The sequence below is a fragment of the Oncorhynchus masou genome, chromosome 14 (genome assembly GCF_036934945.1).
Source record: "Oncorhynchus masou masou isolate Uvic2021 chromosome 14, UVic_Omas_1.1, whole genome shotgun sequence".
NCBI lineage: Eukaryota > Metazoa > Chordata > Actinopteri > Salmoniformes > Salmonidae > Oncorhynchus > Oncorhynchus masou.
Genome location: NC_088225.1, coordinates 15,210,904 through 15,229,676, shown reverse-complemented (window position 1 = coordinate 15,229,676; position 18,773 = coordinate 15,210,904). Strand labels below are relative to the sequence as shown.

Genomic DNA, 18,773 nt, shown 5'->3' with positions numbered 1-18,773 from the left:
CAGGCACGTGGAGGCCACACACACTACCGAGCCTCATTTTTCTTGTTTTAAGGACATTACAAAGTTGGATCAGCCTGTAGTGTTGATTTCCACTTTAATTTTGAGTGTGACTCCAAATCCAGACCTCCATGGTTTGATAAATTTATTTCCATTGATAACTTGTGATTTTGTTGTCAGCACATTCAACTATGTAAAGAAAAAAGTATTTAATAAGAATATTTCATTCATTCAGATCTAGGATGTGTTATTTTAGTGTTCCCTTTATTTTTTTGAGCAGTGTACTTTGAGATGGATGAGGCATATTGAGTCATATCCTAAACCTGCTTTTAAACTAGTAATTGTGGCCGAAATAATATATTGTATGTCAATAACTAATTTCACACGTGAACACACATGACCCCTTAATGATTATTGATACTATCCAGCCTCTCTGAGAGCCTTGGGAACATGTTAAAATAATCACATAAAGCACTGATATTACTCACTAGCAGAATACATTTCATTCTGCTATTTGAAAACAATCAACTAGTCAAAAACAAAATACCCCAAAAAAGCAAGACTGGACAAGAATGGATTTTTTTTATTCATTTGTTTTTTGTTATTGTGCCACCAGTCAACCTGTTGCCATGTTTTACCAGAGGCATTCTGTGATTGGCCAGCAGTCCCCTCTTCAGTCATGCACTGTCATGCCTCAGTCAGGGAGCCAGTGCCACTATGTCATCATCATCAGAGTGAGTCATGAGTGGGCTGTGGACGGAAGCGTGGACAGAAGTGACATTGAATGTGATGTGTCCAAAAAAAATACAAGAAGTGGTTCTCAATAGTTTGACAGAGAGTTGATATTGAATGGATGGACAAATATTTCTCAAAGACTAAAATATGAATAACCTATTCCATTTACACTAAACGGTGCTCTACTATTCTTTCTGTTAAATGGAAGCATCACTGAAGCAAGTGTGCAAGGGAAACAAGGTCACTTGTAAACTCAGTGGCAGAGACTGGAAAAAAAAGAAAAGTAGGAGTTTCAGCCAGTCTAGTTTTAAAACATTACAACTAAAAACAAAAGGTATAGGGTAGGGTTTCAGAATTGTCTAAAAGGGAAATAAGTGCACGTCTTGAAGCTATTCTCCCATTATAAAAGTTCATATTAACAAAGTAAAGGCAGCTTCGATTTTTTTAACCAGACCGGGAAATAGTCATGTTGACCCCTCTTGGATGGGAGTTTCATAGTTGTAGAAATGCTTATGGACAACCAGTAACATTAAAGTGGTAGGTAAATGACAGAAGAGTCTTCACTTCGTTGGCATACAGAGCATAGACCACATGGACAGTACTGCACTGCATATACACTGATACAGAAGAGGCAGCTAGTCCAAAACCATGTACTTCGAGAGTTTGGCCAATGAAGTTTCTGCATTATGATGTATTTTCATGACTGTCTAGTATTAGAACAATATTCAATATTCTAAAAGTTTGCCTAACTCTAAATATATGGCTCTAGCTAGGCCTATATACCATAACTATGACTAGACCCATTGAGAAGCGATGTAGTCCACTGTGAAAATGATGATGCCACACTGGAGAGCCAGGCCACTGTAGCCTAGTATATTACCTACATCAGTTAGGCACTTCCTCTGACACACAAAACCCCCGGTAGCTTTGCTTTGCAGTGATCATGGACAACAAAGATATTTCACATCTCAATGTTAAAGAAACAAACAAAACAAACATTTAAAAACATATGTCACAGTAAACAGAACTCATGGGGGAAGAGGACTCTCTCCCAACTTTAACTTGTCTCCCAGCTGGTAACTCAGATTATTATTATTATTATTGTTCCTCCTCCAGGTGAGCTAGTTGAGTCAGATATGTGATAGTGACGCCACAACGTTCTAGCAGCACTTTTATACAAAAGACATGTAAGTAAGTGAAGAGGATGCCATGTCACCATTGTGACGACCTCCACCTTGACCTTTTAAGCTTCTAATCCTCCTCGTTGTCATTCTCCAACTACTGATCGACCCTGTCCTGTGTAACCTTAGTCTTACAGTAAAGTGCACTTCCCCAATCTGCTGCTGCTGTTCTGATAATAATGCTTGAAAATAAGCACAAAGATACTAGTCCAGAGGACCCCTGCCCTCTGACAACAATACAACACAGCATTTAGCCACTGTCAAAATGTTGGCCACTGCTTTAAATTCCTTAAAGCAGAAGAAAACTGTGCATTGAAGTTCAAACATATGCAGGTGGGGTTCTGCTCTTTCCAAAGTTCTATCCAGACAGACCCTGAATGAAGACTTATATGCAGACAGATAACACAAATTGTCCATGTAACGAGCAATGAAGTTCAAACACAAAAAAAAACTGTGTCTTGCAGTCTTCGTGTGCAAATTTCCAGCACGCATCTCCTCTGAAAAGGGCATGTAGCCTCTAAACTGGGAGCATAGCCACTCCTCAGCGTATGTAGGGAGAAGCCGTGTCTATTTATGTGCCTTATGAGACAAGACCCCACTCTCCCCTCAGGACTCATACATCCTCCCCTCTTCTCAGGGCTCACACATCCTTCTCTCTCTACTCAGGGCTCACATATAATCCCCTCTCCCTCTACTGTAGTCCAGCATGCCTCCTGTCCGGGGGGCTACCTGATCCGGCCATCACCTTTGACAGGGCCAAGTTCTGACTTAGGGTCTGGGGCGAGGGAGCTCCAGGTGGACTTGGTACAGGGGCCCAGGGAAGGGCAGGGGCCCGGGGAAGGCAGGGTGGAGCACAGGTCCCCGGTCACCCAGAAGGCCCCCACTGTGCGGTCCACCCAGGCTTCCAGGGGCTTGCCCACCAGCTGGGCCCTCTGCTGGGCCTCCTGCAGGGCGGGCTCCTGTGGGGGCAGCTTCAGAACAGATCTCAGCTGCTGGAAGCCATGTTCCAGGTACAGGTTGCCTGGTGGCCCCGCGTGCAGCCAGCTGTCCTCCTCTGGATCAGGCAGGGTGGCAGAGAGAGGAGGAAAGGGAAGGAGAGAGGACTGTTAGGGATCAGTTCGCAACATCCTCATCTGATACATAAATACATACTGATAGTCTTCCAGTGACTTGAATACAGAGGCTGAATGGCCACACTGAATCAAACAGAACACCAAAAGGGGAAAACTGCCCTGAACTACACTCCCCTTGGAACCACTCCACTTCCTGGTAAAAAGTAATGAACTACCAGACCCTCAAACCACCAGGCTCACCTTGGCGTAGTGGCTCTCGTCCTTTGAAGGCCAGGGGCATGACGAGGAAGCGAGCCTCAGCCACACGCTCCCACAGCCTCAGCACCCTGACTGTCCAGGCCCCGGGGCGGAGCGGCCGCTGCAGCGGGGGCTTGTACTGTGTGTACTCTGCGTCCACATCCACACTGATGTCATAAGACGCCGCCACCGTCTGGGCGGGGTCGATCCACACAATGGTGGCAGTGAGGTTGGGCCCCCGAACCCACTTCTGTACCGCCACCGGCTCGTCCAGCGGCCCGATCACACCGCCGAAGTTCCGGAATATTCTCTCCTTGGGGTCCCACTCTGTGCCCACCTAAGGGGGAAACATAAGCACAGACATTTCACATCAACGTGGTAGGGCAGTCATGTATCCTGGTTGTCCTATTGGTATTCTAACCTGCTCCTTTGTATCCAACATTAGTCTACAGTATGTACTGGTATTTCATCATCAAACTAGCTCCACAAACTTGTTCACCTGTAGTCTCAGCCCTTGTCATACACCACTATCTAAACAGAATCAGCCTCGACTGTACACAATACCCATAGAAATACAGATAGACATATGCATCTCAGGTCCCACCCACCTCCAGGTTCTTGAGCCTCTCAAACTCCCGGAGGTTGTTCTCCAGCTGCATGGTGGCCTGAGGCACGGCCCACACCTCCACTGTTTCCCTGACCCTTGACCCCACCTTCTGCACCTCCTGACGGACCAAGTAGCCCTGGAAACGCTCGTCGTAGAAATACAGGTGCACCGACACCGGGTAGCCTATTGGCTCATACCTGCACAAAAGGAGGAAGAGATTTGAACAGACAATATGAGATGGTCAAATAAATTGAGATATTTTTTTGTGTGTTCATCAATACCGTAATTTCCAGACTATAAGCCGTGGGGCTTTCACAAGATTCATGCCGCCAAAAAAAACTGAGCACCGTCACATAATGTGACGTAAATCGAGCCCGCTCAAACTTCCCATCCTTCTGATTACAGTAGTCATTTTGTCACCCTCATCATGGCAAAGAGAAGGAGAAATGCATATGATGCAGCTTTCAAGTTGAAGGCGATCGATCTGGCTGTTGGAAAAGGAAATAGAGCTGCTGCACGGGAGCTTGGCCTTAATGAGTCGATGATAAGACGTTGGAAACAGCAGCGTGAGGAACTGACTCAGTGCAAAAAGACAACAAAATTCTTTCAGAGGGAAGAAAAGCAGATGGCCCGAACTAGAAAATGAGCTTGAAGACTGGGTCAACACACAGAGAGCAGACGGACGAGGTGTTTCAACTGTGCAGATCCGACTGAAAGCCAAAACAATCGCCACCGCAATGAAGTTTGAGGATTTTAGAGGTGGACCATCGTGGTGTCTAAGATTTACGAGACGTAAAGGCCTGTCCATCAGGGTACAGACGAGTCTGTGTCAGCAGCTCAACCCCGACTACGAGGAAAAAGTTTCAAACTACCGCAAACTCACCGATGCAAAGATAGCGCAGCATTCCATCGACCCGCACGACATCATAAATATAGATGAGGTTCCTCTGACATTCTGAGGCTATTCAACTCCGACACCAAAGGAGATGACTTCAGCGGTTTCAGTGCACAGGAGGAGGAAGATAGTGACCAATGACTTTCTTGGTAGGCTACTGTTTACTGCTATTGTTTTAAATTTGTGTTACAAGCCGTGTTTCGTTTAAAAGCCTATTTATTTTTGTTACAAGCCGTGTTTCTTTTAAAAGCGTATTTATTTTTGTTACAAGCCGTGTTTCTTTTAAAAGCCTATTTATTTTGTTACAAGCCGTGTTTTGTTTAAAAGCCTACTTATTTTTGTAACAAGCCGTGTTTCGTTTAAAGGCTGTGTAAAATTAATTTGTTTCAATGTACCGGTAGGCACCTGCGGCTTATAGACGTGTGTTTTAGTTATGTACAAAATACATATTTTTTTTTAATTCAGTGGGTGCGGCTTATATTCAGGTGCGCTTAATAGTCCAGAAATTACAGTAATTAAACCCAGACTTAAGTTATCCTTCTTTTGAAGAAATCAATCTATTGAGTCTCAACTAGTCTAAGTAATAGTGAAATCTTCCAGTCAATCTACCATTTGGAAGAATTGTAGTATTCAGGGCAGGGCCTCACCTGCAGGTCTCCAGGCTGGTCTGGCTGCTCTCCAGGCTCCTGAGGCCCAGGCGGAAGAAGGAAGAGTAGGCCGTGAGGGCCACGTCACTGAGGGAGCCCACCCCGTCCGGCAGCTCAAACAGGCTCTCCCAGTAGGCCTTGATGGCCACTGTCCCTGGGGCGTAGTGTCCATACAGGTGGGTGTCCAGGATGTGTATAGCCTCTTGGTTCACCGTGGACTCAAACTTTCGGGCAAAGAACGTGGGCCGGGTCAGTTGCTGTGGGGGAATGAACACATGAGAATCAAGGTTAAATACTACACTTGTTGGCTGAGGAGGAGTGCAGCAGTTAAGGACACTCAATTTGAACTCTCATGATAGGTACAACAGTGCCCTCTGCTGGCTGGCTGACCTGTATCCTGACGAGGTCCTGTGGTTTGAAGTCGTTGGGAGAGCAGCCGCACCAGTCCACTATGTGTTTGTACTGGCACTTACAGCCCAGCTTCCTGTTCCAGTTGGTAACACGCAGGTTGTTGTCCACCAGAGAGTCACACATGGGACTGTTCCCCAGCACTGTGTGGAAGAAGGACTGGAACAAAGAGGGATTATATTCATATTTCAAACACCGGGATGTGACATTACTGGAAATAGAATTGCAACATTTCACCATCTCCACAGGGATTCCTGAACAATGAAGACAATCCAGACATGTTTCAAAACATAAAATCAATACTTTTGACTCTAGTGTACAACATTCAATTTTAAGATATGACCTCAACCAACCCACTTTAACTGGCAGCTAAACTCTCTGTGACCCCCTATTCAGTCTAGCACCTACTGCTCACAGAGGCTGTGACTTAAGCAGTCACAGTGTCATCTTCACCATCGTCATTTTCCCTGTCCATTACCTCAGCGGGGAGCAGGGCGTAGGTGTAGAACTGTTTCAGGCCCACCACCAGCTCATCCTGGGAGTTGATGACATACTCTACGAAGCGCCTGGTGAGGGAGAACCAGTCAGAGCCCCCAGACACCTCCAGGCCCTCTGGGATGGTCCGCTCACCCAGCCGCCACATGTGGTTGTCACACTCATGGAACAGCCGGTCCAGACCCTGCTTCTTTATGAACCTGGAGGTCGTAGGCAGTGTTCGTTTCATCAACAATAACTATGACAGAAGATATACTATTTTTCCTTCTTATCTGTTTTGTCCAATCATAAATATGCATGCCTTTGCACAATATAGTGCAATATCCTCATTGGTCTTTCAGTTGCGCATTCTGATTGAGCTGTTCTGCCTGGCTCTCCCACACACACAGCTACCAGGCGGCCACGTCAGTCTAGAGTTTTATTTCATAACTAAAACTAGGAAGGATGAAATTACTCAAATTGGTAATTTTAGTAATAATTAAAGTTATTTTAGTCAAAAGACAATCTAAAATAGCTGCCAAACTTAACACAGCACAGGGAAGGACAGTGATTAAGAGTTATTTATCTAACCTCTAGTTTACAAGGCAAGTTCATTGGCAACCAGTTGCCTTGTTGCCCAACTTCCGCAATAATAACTGATCTTAAATAGTTTGTCAGAGAGGTGTCCTTGACTATATGGGAAATAAACATCAAACAGAAGCTTTACATTATAATCATCATTCCTTTCATTTTCCCTTCCAACATCTTAGTCCTGTCTTCCAATATGAAAGCTTAAACAGTACATCATACTGAGTGAAGCTAAGCTCGATGAGAAGAGCAGTGGAGCAAAATCTCATCCGATGTGAGCCGTGTCAGACACTAACAGTGAGAGCCAAGTGTGTCAGACAGACTGACGAGGCTGTGAGTCAGAGGTTTCCTAACTAAGCTCCCTACCTCGCATTCTCCCGCCCATGTGACTTGAGGAAGTTCTGGTCTCTGTGCTGTGACAGAAAAGCCACCAGTTCATCGTTGGTCCTGCCGGAAGGCGATAGGCCGTGGAGAAGACAGAAAGGAGTGAAGGAAAGAAGAGAGGATTAGGTTGGGAATAAAACGCTGACTGGAGCGTGGCGCGAGGAGCAGAGAAGGGGGACGATGACTTTCCATGGGTGGAATTAGCCACTGCCGGCAGGATTTGGGAGGCAGTGGCGGCTCCTCTGTGTGCATTTATTCCCCCCTTTAAACCCTGGGATGGTTCAGGAGGATTGGCCACTGCTCTGGAAGCAGCTCAGAAGGGCCTCAGAAATCCACCCCAGAACTGATTGACAAGAAAGAGGCGATTTAGCAGTCTGTCTCTGTGCATCAGTGACCAAAACAGTCCATGACAGCATGGGCTTTCATCTAGAAGGAACCGTGGCTCTCCTTTATCTTGTAGCTATAGGAGTCAAAGTCAATGCAGGTCAATGGAATAATTGAATCAAAAATCGCAGAGTGAGTGAAACCAAAAAGCTCCAGCACAGATGAAAAACTATAAATCCAGAGCATGTTTCTTCTAAAACAGACAGAGTTGTGTGGTAGGAGGAATACAGTCTTCATTACACACATGTCAATTAACCATCATAAACATTAAAAATTGTTTCAAAGCCCATCATAAGACAGTGGTGTTGTGGTCACTGACCTGGTGGGGAAGTCAGTGGCACTGAGGTTGATGAAGAAGTCCCAATTCCAGTCCAGCATGGAGATCAGGTCCTGCATGCTGTGCAGGTAGGCCTTCAGCAGGCTGGCACCGCCCCAGATGGTCACCATGCGCCAGGGCGTGGCACGCACATTGGGGTACTGCTGGGCAATCTGCTGCACCTCCCGATGCAGGTAGTTGGAACGCTGGGGGGTGGGGTTAGGAGACAGAACGTTTACAATCGCAGTAATAATCTGATATTAAGCTGATTATGGAAGTTGGCTGATTATGCATTAGTCACGTAAACACCTTACTTATCAGCATAAGGTCAAAATCAAAGTAAGCATGTGCCGATTAAAACACCTGGTTTTCTGATCAATCTTTCAAATTATTAGGACATGTAAACACCTTAAGGTAACAATCTGCCTACTGCCATAATCAGTTTCATATTGAAATATTAGTGTGCATGTAAACATACTCATTAAATCAAAAACATGCACATGCATAGAAATCTCCTGGTATGAAATAGCTTTAGGTTGTTCTGGCAGAAGGACATGAAGAAAGAATAAGAAGAACTCAGCTAAGAGGCTACTTCCAAAACATAAAGAAGAGGATTAATCACTCAGAGGGAAAGATGGATGGGGGGGGGACTGCAGCAGGGTTGGTGACAACAGGCCTGAGAGATCAGATTCTTACGTTGAGAAGAGGAGCAGGTAGAAAGTATTGTGACAGCTCCAGGCTAACACAGGGAGAGAGTGGCCGTGCTGTGCTGGTACAGAGACAGAGCGAGAGGAGAGCTGCCTGGTGGAAGGACTCCAGAACAGCCTGACTTGCTTTTCCTCCTGTCTCATTCCTCAAGGCGCCTGCCTACCCGTCCCAGTGAGAGGAACGATAAGGTGGTGGGCCTTTAGTGTCTAGCGTAGTCTCGACAGTGGGAGCCCATTGACTCCTCATTTATCAGTGCTTTCCCTTCCCTTCTGCAGTGTTCAACTGTTGCTCTGAGCTCTATGGCTCTGCAGCTGTGTAGACAGTCACCTCTTAAAGCTCCCACAGTAACCAGACAAACCCCTCTATCCTGTCAAATCCTCCAAACACTTCCTTACTTGTTATTTTAGACTCTACTACACATGAAAAACAGTGACCTTATCAAGCATGAACGAGTCAGCGACACCCTCCAGGTTAGAGCCCCTGCCAGCATATGAGAACCAGAGAAGCAATTCCACATAACATGGCGTCCTCATAAGCTAACAAGGAACGTGCGGAGTACGATAAAGCATAAGCTTCATCTTACCTCCTCTGTATCTCCTTTGTGTAAAAGTTGCTTGAATTCAACCCTCAACTGAGCCAGCCAAACCAGATCATCCCAATGACAAAATACCATTTACAGCCATAAGAGACTTTATGGTGCATCTAGAGAAGTTCAAACTAAGTAATGCTTTTTTGTGAAATTCCTTTTATTGGATGTTGTTATTCAAGATGAAATCCTTCTTGAAGCCATCACAGTAGTGTGTCTGCCAGTAGTTACCTTGTCCACGTGGATGTAGTAGAAGTGGTCTCGGTGGTATATGGCTTTGATGAGGCGTTTTAGCTGCCTGATGGCCCGGCCGTGGACCACAAGGACGAAGGCCACCCTGACCGGATTCTCCACCTTGGTCAGGTCATTGTCCAGCTCATCAGCTGTCTGGACCGGGCTGGAAAAACCTGGGAGGAGGACACCATTTTTTAAATGTAAACTTTATTTAACTAGGCAAGTCAGTTAAGAACAAATTCTTATTTATAATGATGGCCTACACCGGCCAAACCCTGACAATGCTGGGCCAATTGTGTGATATAGCCTGGATACAGCATGAGAGAGAGGATCATGGGAATGAGTCTCCGGATACAGATTCTTTGGGATGATACACATGGGACTGATTAACTGTCTAAAAATGGAAAATATATTGTCCTCAAACCCCTGTGTTATAGGTGGATGGCGTGGCGTGAAAATATGCTATCTGGGGGAGGGGGGGGTTGAGGACATCTTTTTACATTACAACAAGAAATGGAATTGCAAATGTAATACTCATGCACAAATTTAGTCTTGGGAGACACTTCAAGACACAAATGAAAAATATCCCATAGATCATTAAGAGTCTGCAGTGTGTGGTCTGTCTGGATGTGCTGTTAGTCTCTGATCTCTAGAGGAATGATGGCTAGGTAGGGGTGTGTCTCACCGTGCAGCGGGCAGAACTGAGGCAGAGCCCTTGGCATGAGCTGCCCGGCCTGATGCTGGCACACAATGTTGGCGATCTCCTGCCGGCACTGCCGCGAGCCGGCGCGGTGCAGGGCTGACAGGGCGTCCTTGCCCATGATGTCACACTTGGGCACAAAATCGCTGCTGGGGGCTTGGGGCGCCCCCTCCACGCTGCCCGGTTCCCCTGGCATGACTGGAGGGGGTAGTCTGGCCGCCCCCTCCCCTCCACCCCGGGTATCAGTGAAGTTACGGCTGCTGGAGGGGTCATGGGGGGGAATGCCATCAACTGCTACCCCTTGGCCCAGGGGCACCTTCACCCTGATGGTGTGCTTCCCCCGGCGCTTGGTGCCCCTCCGGAGGGCGCTGGCAGCCGTGGCCCCCGTCCTCTCCAGCCTGCTGTTCCATCGGGCCCCGCTCCTCCCAGACAAGACGTTCTGTCTCTCCCAGGCCACCACCTCCCTTTTGGGGTCCTGGCTGTTGTGGTCAGGTAGCTTAGACCGCCGCGTTTTCCTCTGGGGGGATTAGCACAGAGAAGATTCTCATTATCCTTCTTTCCTGTCTATACACTACACAACATACTGGGACCAATCAAATTATTAGGAATAGTGTTTGAAACGAGGAGATGATTCACCCTCTAAGAACGAACAAAAAAACAAGTCGATAACAGAGCAGGAGCACCAGAGGCGAGATGTGTTTACAGTGAGTGTTGTTTCTGCTCTGGGTTATTTTTAGCCTCTGCCTTTTGTTGAAGTAATCAGGAAAAGACAGAGTTCAGAAAAGGCACAACATACAGATGGGTAATGAAGGCAGTGATTCACCGCATTGACCTCAATAAACCTCAGTCAGACCCTGGGCACAGTACAGAGCACACAGCGCATGCATGGACCGTACACATTCAGTCACACCACATGAAATTGGACATATGCTGACATCTACAATGAGAGTCCTTAGACCACTAAGGGGAGTGTGTGTGTGTCAGACAGACAGAGAAGTCTTCTGACATGTAATTAGTGAGGCTTGTAAATGGGCAACGACAGGCAAGCAGGCAGGGGGAGCTGGAGGGTTACCACACTCTGAGCTGCCCAATAAGATCACTGTCGGCCAGGGGCCAAGTGGCCTTATCAGCAGCCACCCCTGCAGTCCCAGGAGCGCTCAGCGCTGCCCACTTCGGCACCCAGCCCTGAGCCCGTGCCGCTTCAACTGTACAGTGCGCAGCAATGGCCCTCCACCATCACTAGGACCCCCTGGGGAGGAGGGGATGTATGTATGTGGGGATGTGTGTGTGTGTGTTATGGGGGGTGGGCTGGGACACATTCATTCGGAGCAACTCCAGCAAATCACAACACAAAAAAACATCATGACTTCTTGCTCTAAGGGTGTTTCTGGAGGTTAGTAGAGATTTTTTTTTTAAGGGGGGGGGGGGGACGACACTGCTCACCACACTCTTATTGGAATGCAAAAAAAAATGGGTCCTCCACAAATGGATGCGTCAAAAGCATCAAACCCCCAGCTATTTACACTTCTGGCAGGAAAATATCACAGCTTATTGGAATTGTACAGAAAGGCCCCAAAATATGCACCCGGAGGGGGGATAGAAAAACAGGGAGTGGGCCGTGCGTTTCCTGCCCCTGTCAGACGGCATGACCCTGAGTGGGACCTCGCCACACGCCGCTGGCACAGACACAGACCAGAGCAGACTGTGGGAAAAGAGGCTATGGCCTGGGGCAGACAACACCGGGAGCCAGACCAGTGCCAGTCAGCCAGACCAGTGCCAGTCAGCCAGCCGGTAGCCAATCCAAACAACACAGCTCCTGATCGCCCAGTGCACCACAAATGGTGTTCCAGTTTAAAAAAGCATTTGTCGACAATGATATTACAGCCCAGCCCCATTGAATGTGTTTTGCGTCATGGGGTCTATTGAAAAGCATCACATAAGGCCCCCCAAAAAAAGAGTTGCGTTTGGAGAGAAAAGTTCATATTTTAAAAGACTGTTACTCTACTGGTTCAAGACTGCTACCAAATTGTAAGTGGACTTATCTGGGCAATGTTATGTTATATTGAAGAAAAGCACAGCTATTTCAATTAAACTTTTCCCTATTTTTCACACGTTTTAATTAACGCCCTCACGTCAGAAATGCTTCAACCCAAAGGCGGGTTTTTCCTTTTATTTTTTTTGTTCTAATTAGTTGAAGCCATATCACTGCCATCACCACCATGTGAGGAGAGCGGACCAGCACGCCCCAGCAGCTCTTTATGAAGTCACTGACTGGGGACGACTGAACTGAGTGTGCGGTTTTCTTCACTTCTTCTCAAGTCCTTTTCTGTGGGGGCTATAATAGGATGCATGTGGTTGTGTTCACACATGCACAGCAAGCAGCCAGCTTCTGATTAGAGCAGATGTGAGTTACATCGAGGCCACTGAGCAGAGAGGGATTCAGTCCAATCACTCAGCCCTACATAGGCCCCAGCTCTATACCCACTCACTCAAAAAAGGGAGGGCCACTGCCATTGTGTTAAATCATTTTTTCCCCCATTTCAGTCATTTAGCAAACACTCATATCCAGGGGGACTTACAGTAGCGAGTGCATACATTTTTCATACTGTTCCCCCATGGGAATCAAACCCACAACCATGATGTTCCAAGCACCATGTTCTACCAACTGAGCCACATGGGAACTGTAAAAATGCCTCCTCCAGCCTGCCAATTACCTCATTTATCACATGATTTACCTAACAAAAAAGTATGTCAGCAGTAGGTATAAGGTTCAAAATGATGTTTCACCATTGGGCGGTGGGGGCGTATACATGTGCCTTTGTTTAGGCTGGCTGACTCAGGACTGAAGTGATAGCAAGAGCTGGATGCATCCTCATGGAGTGAACATGGAGAGTAACATGTTTTAAAGCAATCTACTAGAGGTCACAATGGGAACATCCTGCTCTCAGAGGGATCTCATGTCATGTCACATTTCCTGTTTACACTGTGTCCATCCAAAGGGAAATGCATTCATTGCATCTTGGCTGTTATTGATTCAGACAGATTATGTAATGTCCTACTGGTCCAAGTAATAACATCTTCTTGATTGCGAGAAAGGACGTAACATAGAAACACAATAAAAAAATAGCTAATAGTGGGTTTGCTCCATGAAATAACATAGATTTAAACCATCACCAGTGAAACACAGAGTTCAGACACAGAGTCCCAGAGCAAACCTACCCACCCTATGCAGAGTACCTCTTCTGGGGCCCTCCTTAGATGCTCCCTCTCCCTCCAGGTATGCACAGCTCAGTGAGACAGCTCTGTGTGACCACCCGAGCCACGGGCTGTTCACCACGCTACCATCCAGCGCGATGTCAGTACAGGTGCATCAAAGCTGGGACCGAGAGACTGAAAAACAGCTTCTATCTCAAGGCCATCAGACTGTTAAATAGCAATCACTAGCCGGTTACCACCCAGTTATTCAACCCTGCACCTTAGAGGCTGCTGCCCTATATACATGCACATGGAATCACTGGTCACTTTAATAATGGAACACTAGTCACTTTAATAACGTTTACATACTGTTTTACTAATCACATATGTATATATTGTATTATGCTGTATTTTAGTCAATGCCACTAAGACATTGCTCATCCTAATATTTATATATTTCTTAATTCCATTCTTTTAGATGTGTATTGCTGTGAATTGTTAGATACTACTGCACTGTTGGAGCTAGGAACACAAGCATTTCACTACACACGCAATAACATCTGCTAAATATGTTTATGTGACCAATAACATTTGATTTGATCAGTCTGGAGGGTTACGCACACACAAGTAACATCATGAAAGGCAGAGCGGGACTTCCGACTCTTTCAGCACACATTCCTGAAGCGGAATCTGTATCAATGCCTCAAATGATAACTAAATGCAAGTTCCCGGGGATATCTGTTGACATCTCACAATGACTTTATTTGAAGAAGAAATTGGAGGTTCCAGGCCTCTAGAGTACTGTTCCATGTGTGAATGTGAGATTGGAGAGCAAAGTTTGCCATGGATAAGTATGTTACAGGTCTGTTCAGACGCTCTACTTCAATGCACTTTAGAAAATATAGACCAAATTGGTTAAATGTCAATTACTATGCTTATATCAAGACCAATAAATTATGAATCAAACTATGAGAGTAAATTACTAAGATGAATATGGTACGAAGTGGACCCATGAGCCAACTCAAATAACTTGGTCCAAGGATGATAAGTAAAGACGAGCCAAATGGAAGCACGACCGCACATTCCATACGCTCGCTCCAACTCGTTTCATGTCCCACATTTACATTATACTGGCTAGTCTTGACACCTACTTTGAATAATCACCGAATCTATTAACCCAGTTGGCAAGCCCGATAATCAACTTCGCCATGTATTTCCGTTCTCTTCATCACTACACGACAGTCACACAATACTAATTGAAGTGACAGTCGCAGAACCAATCAACATTCATCCAAGGACATGACAAGTCACAACAGAATGAAATGAGAGCCTAAACAATGCGACCTGTTTTTAAATATTTGCTTGCTAGCTGGTTGGCAGATTACAGTTTACAACACAATGACCTCATACACAAGTTCTTATGAGTACACTCAGGAAACGTCTAACCTGAATTCTGAAGACAGGTTGGCCAAAGAAGTGGTTCACTACAATGGTGTGGTTTATCTAGCGAATTGGTTTAAATGTGCAATTCTAGCTATAATAAGCGGGACAAGCTTACTATAAACTAGCTTTGGTTAGCTACAGAGTACTAGAAACAGCTAGCTAACGTTTACGTTAGCATAGTACTGTACGCTAGCTTGCTAACTACCGCTACCAGCTTTACAGAGACGAAATCGTATTTTAACCAGCTAAATAAAGTCAAATTAAGCTTTCTTACCTCCGCCTCGCCCTCTTCGAGACTTCTCAGACTCCATACTACTAGCCCTTGAATCAGAAGAATCGTTAACGCGGCGGCAATCGCTAGTTTGTATCGTCGGAGGAGCTTCTGCACTCTGACGCTGGCCACCATTTTTCCAATTCTAGTGTTCATGAGCGTTTGCTAGGGGAGGAGAGAAGAAAATCTGAGCAACGCGCACGCAACGTCATAGACTTACATTTCCTCAGGATAGAAGTTGTAGGCAGGCTACTGAGTGCACATTTTTGGGTTAATTCGCAGTTTAAGTCTTATAAAATACGTTTGATTATGGTTTCAAGGAATTGTTGTTTTTTTGTTTTCAATAATGTTATAGGTTTACAGCTAGATAGATCTATAGAAAATGTGTCATTTATATGATGAACATAATCAGAGACCCTGTGTGAAAAATAACAAATACAATTAAAGCATATCATAATTAGTAATAACATTGCATTGAATGTATTTAAATGTTAATACAAAATGCTATTTGCGTGTTCCTAATTACATTTAAGGATGACAATTGCAGCCCTTTCTACAAACGCTTTGTCAATCCTCTTATGGTTTATTAGATAATAAACAAGTATGATCATTATGGATCCTTTTTCAATTATAATGATAATCAGATTCTATAATTTTGTTATAGCTTGTAGCAGCTCAGTGCCATATCTTTAGCTACAGTGCCTTCGGAAAGTATTCAGAACCCTTGACTTTTTCCACATTTTGTTACATTACAGCCTTATTCTAAAATTGATTAAATAAAACGTGTTCCTCAGCAAACTACACACAATACCCCATAATGACGAAGTGAAAACAGGTTTAGACATTTTTGCAAATGTATTAAAAATAAAAAACAGAAATGCCTTATTACATAAGTATTCAGACCCTTTGCTATGAGACTCGAAATTGAGCTCAGTGCATCCTGTTTCCATTGATCATCCTTGAGATGTTTCTACAACTCGATTGGAGTCCACTTGTGGCAATTTCAATTGATTGGACATGATTTGGAAAGGCACACACCTGTCTATATAAAGGTCCCACAGTTGACAGTGCATGTCAGAGCAAAAACCAAGCCATGAAGTCGAAGGAATTGTCCATAGAGCTCCGAGACAGGATTGTGTCGAGACACAGATCTGGGGAAGGGTACCAAAAACATTCTGCAGCATTGAAGGTCCCCAAGAACACAGTGGCCTCCATCATTCTTAAATGGAAGAAGTTTAGAACCACTAAGACTCTTTCTAGAGCTGGCCGCCCAGCCAAACTGAGCAATCGGGGGAGACGGGCCTTGGTCAGGGGGCTAACCAAGAACCCGATGGTCACTCTAGCAGAGCTTCGGAGTTCCTCTGTGGAGATGGGAGAACCTTCCAGAAGGACAACCATCTCTGCAGCACTCCACCAATCAGGCCTTTATGGTAGAGTGGCCAGACGGAAGCCACTTCACAGTAAAAAGGCACATGACAGCCCTCTTGGAGTTTGCCAAAAGGCACCTAAAGCCTCTCAGACCATGAGAAACAAGATTATTTGGTCTGATCAAATCAAAGATTGAACTTTTTGGCCTGAATGCCAAGCATCACATCTGGAAGAAACCTGGCACCATCCCTACAGTGAAGCATGGTGGTGGCATCATTATGCTGTGGGGATGTTTTTCAGCAGCAGGGTGACAAGACAGGATCGAGGCAAATATGAACAGAGCAAAGTACAGAGAGATCCTTGATGAAAACCTACTCCAGAGAGCTCAGGACCTCAGACTGTGGGCAAAGGTTCACCTTCCAACAGGACAACGACCCTAAGCACACAGCCAAGACAACACAGGAGTGGCTTCGGGACAAGTCTCTCAATGTCCTTGAGTGGCCCAGCCAGAGCCCGGACTTGAACCTGATTGAAACTGATCTCTGGAGAGACCTGAAAATAGCTGTGCAGCAACACTCCCCATCCAACCTGACAGAGCTTGAGAGAAGAATGGGAGAAATTCCCCAAATACAGGTGTGCCAAGCTTGTAGCGTCATACCCAAGAAGACTCGAGGCTGTAATCGCTGCCAAAGGTGCTTCAACAAAGTACTGAGTAAAGGGTCTGAATACTTATGTGAGGATTGACGCTGGAGACGAATAAACAACAGACATGAAACAGAACAGGAACAGCGTCTGGACAGGGGAAAATAACGACATCAATGCTGACACGGGGATCTGACCTAGGAACAAGGGCAATCAACAAGGTAATGGAGTCCAGGTGAGTCCAATGAGCGCTAATGCGCGTGATGGTGACAGGTGTGCGTAATGATGGACAGCCTGGCGCCCTCTAGCTCCAGAGAGGAGGAGCAGGAGCAGGAGTGACAGTACCCCCCCCCCCAGGGGTGCCACCTGGGTGAGCCTGAGGTGCCGGCTTAGGCGTGGGAGCCCGACGAGCGGGCTGAGGCGTGGGAGCCCGATGAGCCGGCTGAGGCATGACGTCTGCCGAGCCAACCAAGGCAAGAAAATCTCTCGAGCTAGCTAAGGTGTGGAAGCCCGACAAGCCAGCGAGGCATCCCCGGTTTCATCGGCGACGGCACCCGGACCCGACGTTGCCAACAAAAACAAGAACTCCCTGATACTTCACATATTGGTGTCAGCAGGTACAGGGGGTGAACATTTAATAAACAACAGACATGAAACAGAACAGGAACAGCGTCTGGACAGGGGAAAATAAAGACATCAATGCTGACATGGGGATCTGACCGAGGAACAAACAGATAGGAGGATCAATCAACAAGGCAATGGAGTCCAATGAGCGCTGATGTGCATAATGATGGTGACAGGTGTGGTAATGATGGGGAGCCTGGGCCTCCCGAGTGGCACAGTGGTCTAAGGCACTGTATCACAGGTGCTAGCTGTGGCCCTAGTTCGAGTCCAGGCTCTGTAGCAGTGTCCGGGTTATGGGAGGGCCTAGTCGGCAAGGATGTCCCTGCCCCATCGCGCCCCAGCGTGGAGGGCCATGCGCATGCACGCTGACACGGTCGCCAGGTCTACAGTGTTTGTTCCTACACATTGGTGTGGCTGGCTTCTGGGTTAAGTGGGCATTGTGTCAAGAAGCAGTGTGACTTGGTTGGGTCATGTTTCTTGACCTTCGCCTCTCCCAAGTCCGTATGGGAGTTGCCGCAATGAGACAAGACTGTAACCTCTAATTGGATAACACAAAAAAGGGGTCAAAGTATATATATATTTTTTAAATATTACCATTTTTTTTAAACAAAATGATAGGCAGCCAGAGAGGAGGAGTGTGAGCAGGCGTGGCAACTTATGTAAATGTGATATTTCGTTTTTCATTTTTTAAAATAAATTAGCTAACATTTCTAATAACCTGTTTTTGCTTTGTCATTTTGGGGTATTATGTGTAGATTGATGAGGGGGAAACTATTTAATACATTTTAGAATAAGGCTGTGGAAAAAGTCAAAGGGGTCTGAATACTTTCCGAAGGAACTGTACATGTAGCAGAGATGCGTTTTGGACTCCACCAACAGGCTGCTCCCTCTCATTGCACACTATCCCATCACAGGCATCTCCACGGTAAACTGTAACTACAACGCTGGAATGTGATGTCCTCCTGGCTGATTTGGACCCTAATATTGGGATTCCCAACCTTACTCTCTTACTTTGTAAACTTTAAGATATTATTGTAAAGCGTGATGTTGTGTGAACGTAGTCAACAAGTTACATT

At 45.9% G+C, this 18,773-nt stretch overlaps 1 protein-coding gene across 1 annotated transcript; it reads right to left on the bottom strand.

Annotated features, from left to right (window-relative positions):
* Positions 1-564: 564 nt before the first annotated feature.
* On the bottom strand, positions 565-15,203 carry LOC135554360 (xylosyltransferase 2-like). Its single transcript, XM_064986625.1, has 11 exons — positions 15,067-15,203; positions 10,140-10,671; positions 9,452-9,627; positions 7,930-8,132; positions 7,209-7,289; positions 6,259-6,475; positions 5,763-5,939; positions 5,373-5,629; positions 3,832-4,027; positions 3,227-3,560; positions 565-2,967 (listed from the first exon to the last, which is right to left on the bottom strand). The coding sequence occupies exons 1-11, from the start codon at positions 15,196-15,198 to the stop codon at positions 2,639-2,641; spliced, it is 2,634 nt and encodes an 877-aa protein (XP_064842697.1). The 5' UTR covers positions 15,199-15,203; the 3' UTR covers positions 565-2,638.
* Between the last annotated feature and the right edge of the window lie 3,570 nt (positions 15,204-18,773).

Excerpts from the sequence above, each read along its gene's own strand:
- LOC135554360 (XM_064986625.1), bottom strand. The coding sequence starts at position 15,198 with ATGGTGGCCAGCGTCAGAGTGCAGAAGCTCCTCCGACGATACAAACTA. Across the intron at positions 5,630-5,762 it reads AGGACCTCGTCAGGATACAG|CAACTGACCCGGCCCACGTT; the intron begins GTCAGCCAGCCA and ends ATTCCCCCACAG. Across the intron at positions 4,028-5,372 it reads ACCAGCCTGGAGACCTGCAG|GTATGAGCCAATAGGCTACC; the intron begins GTGAGGCCCTGC and ends CCTTTTGTGCAG.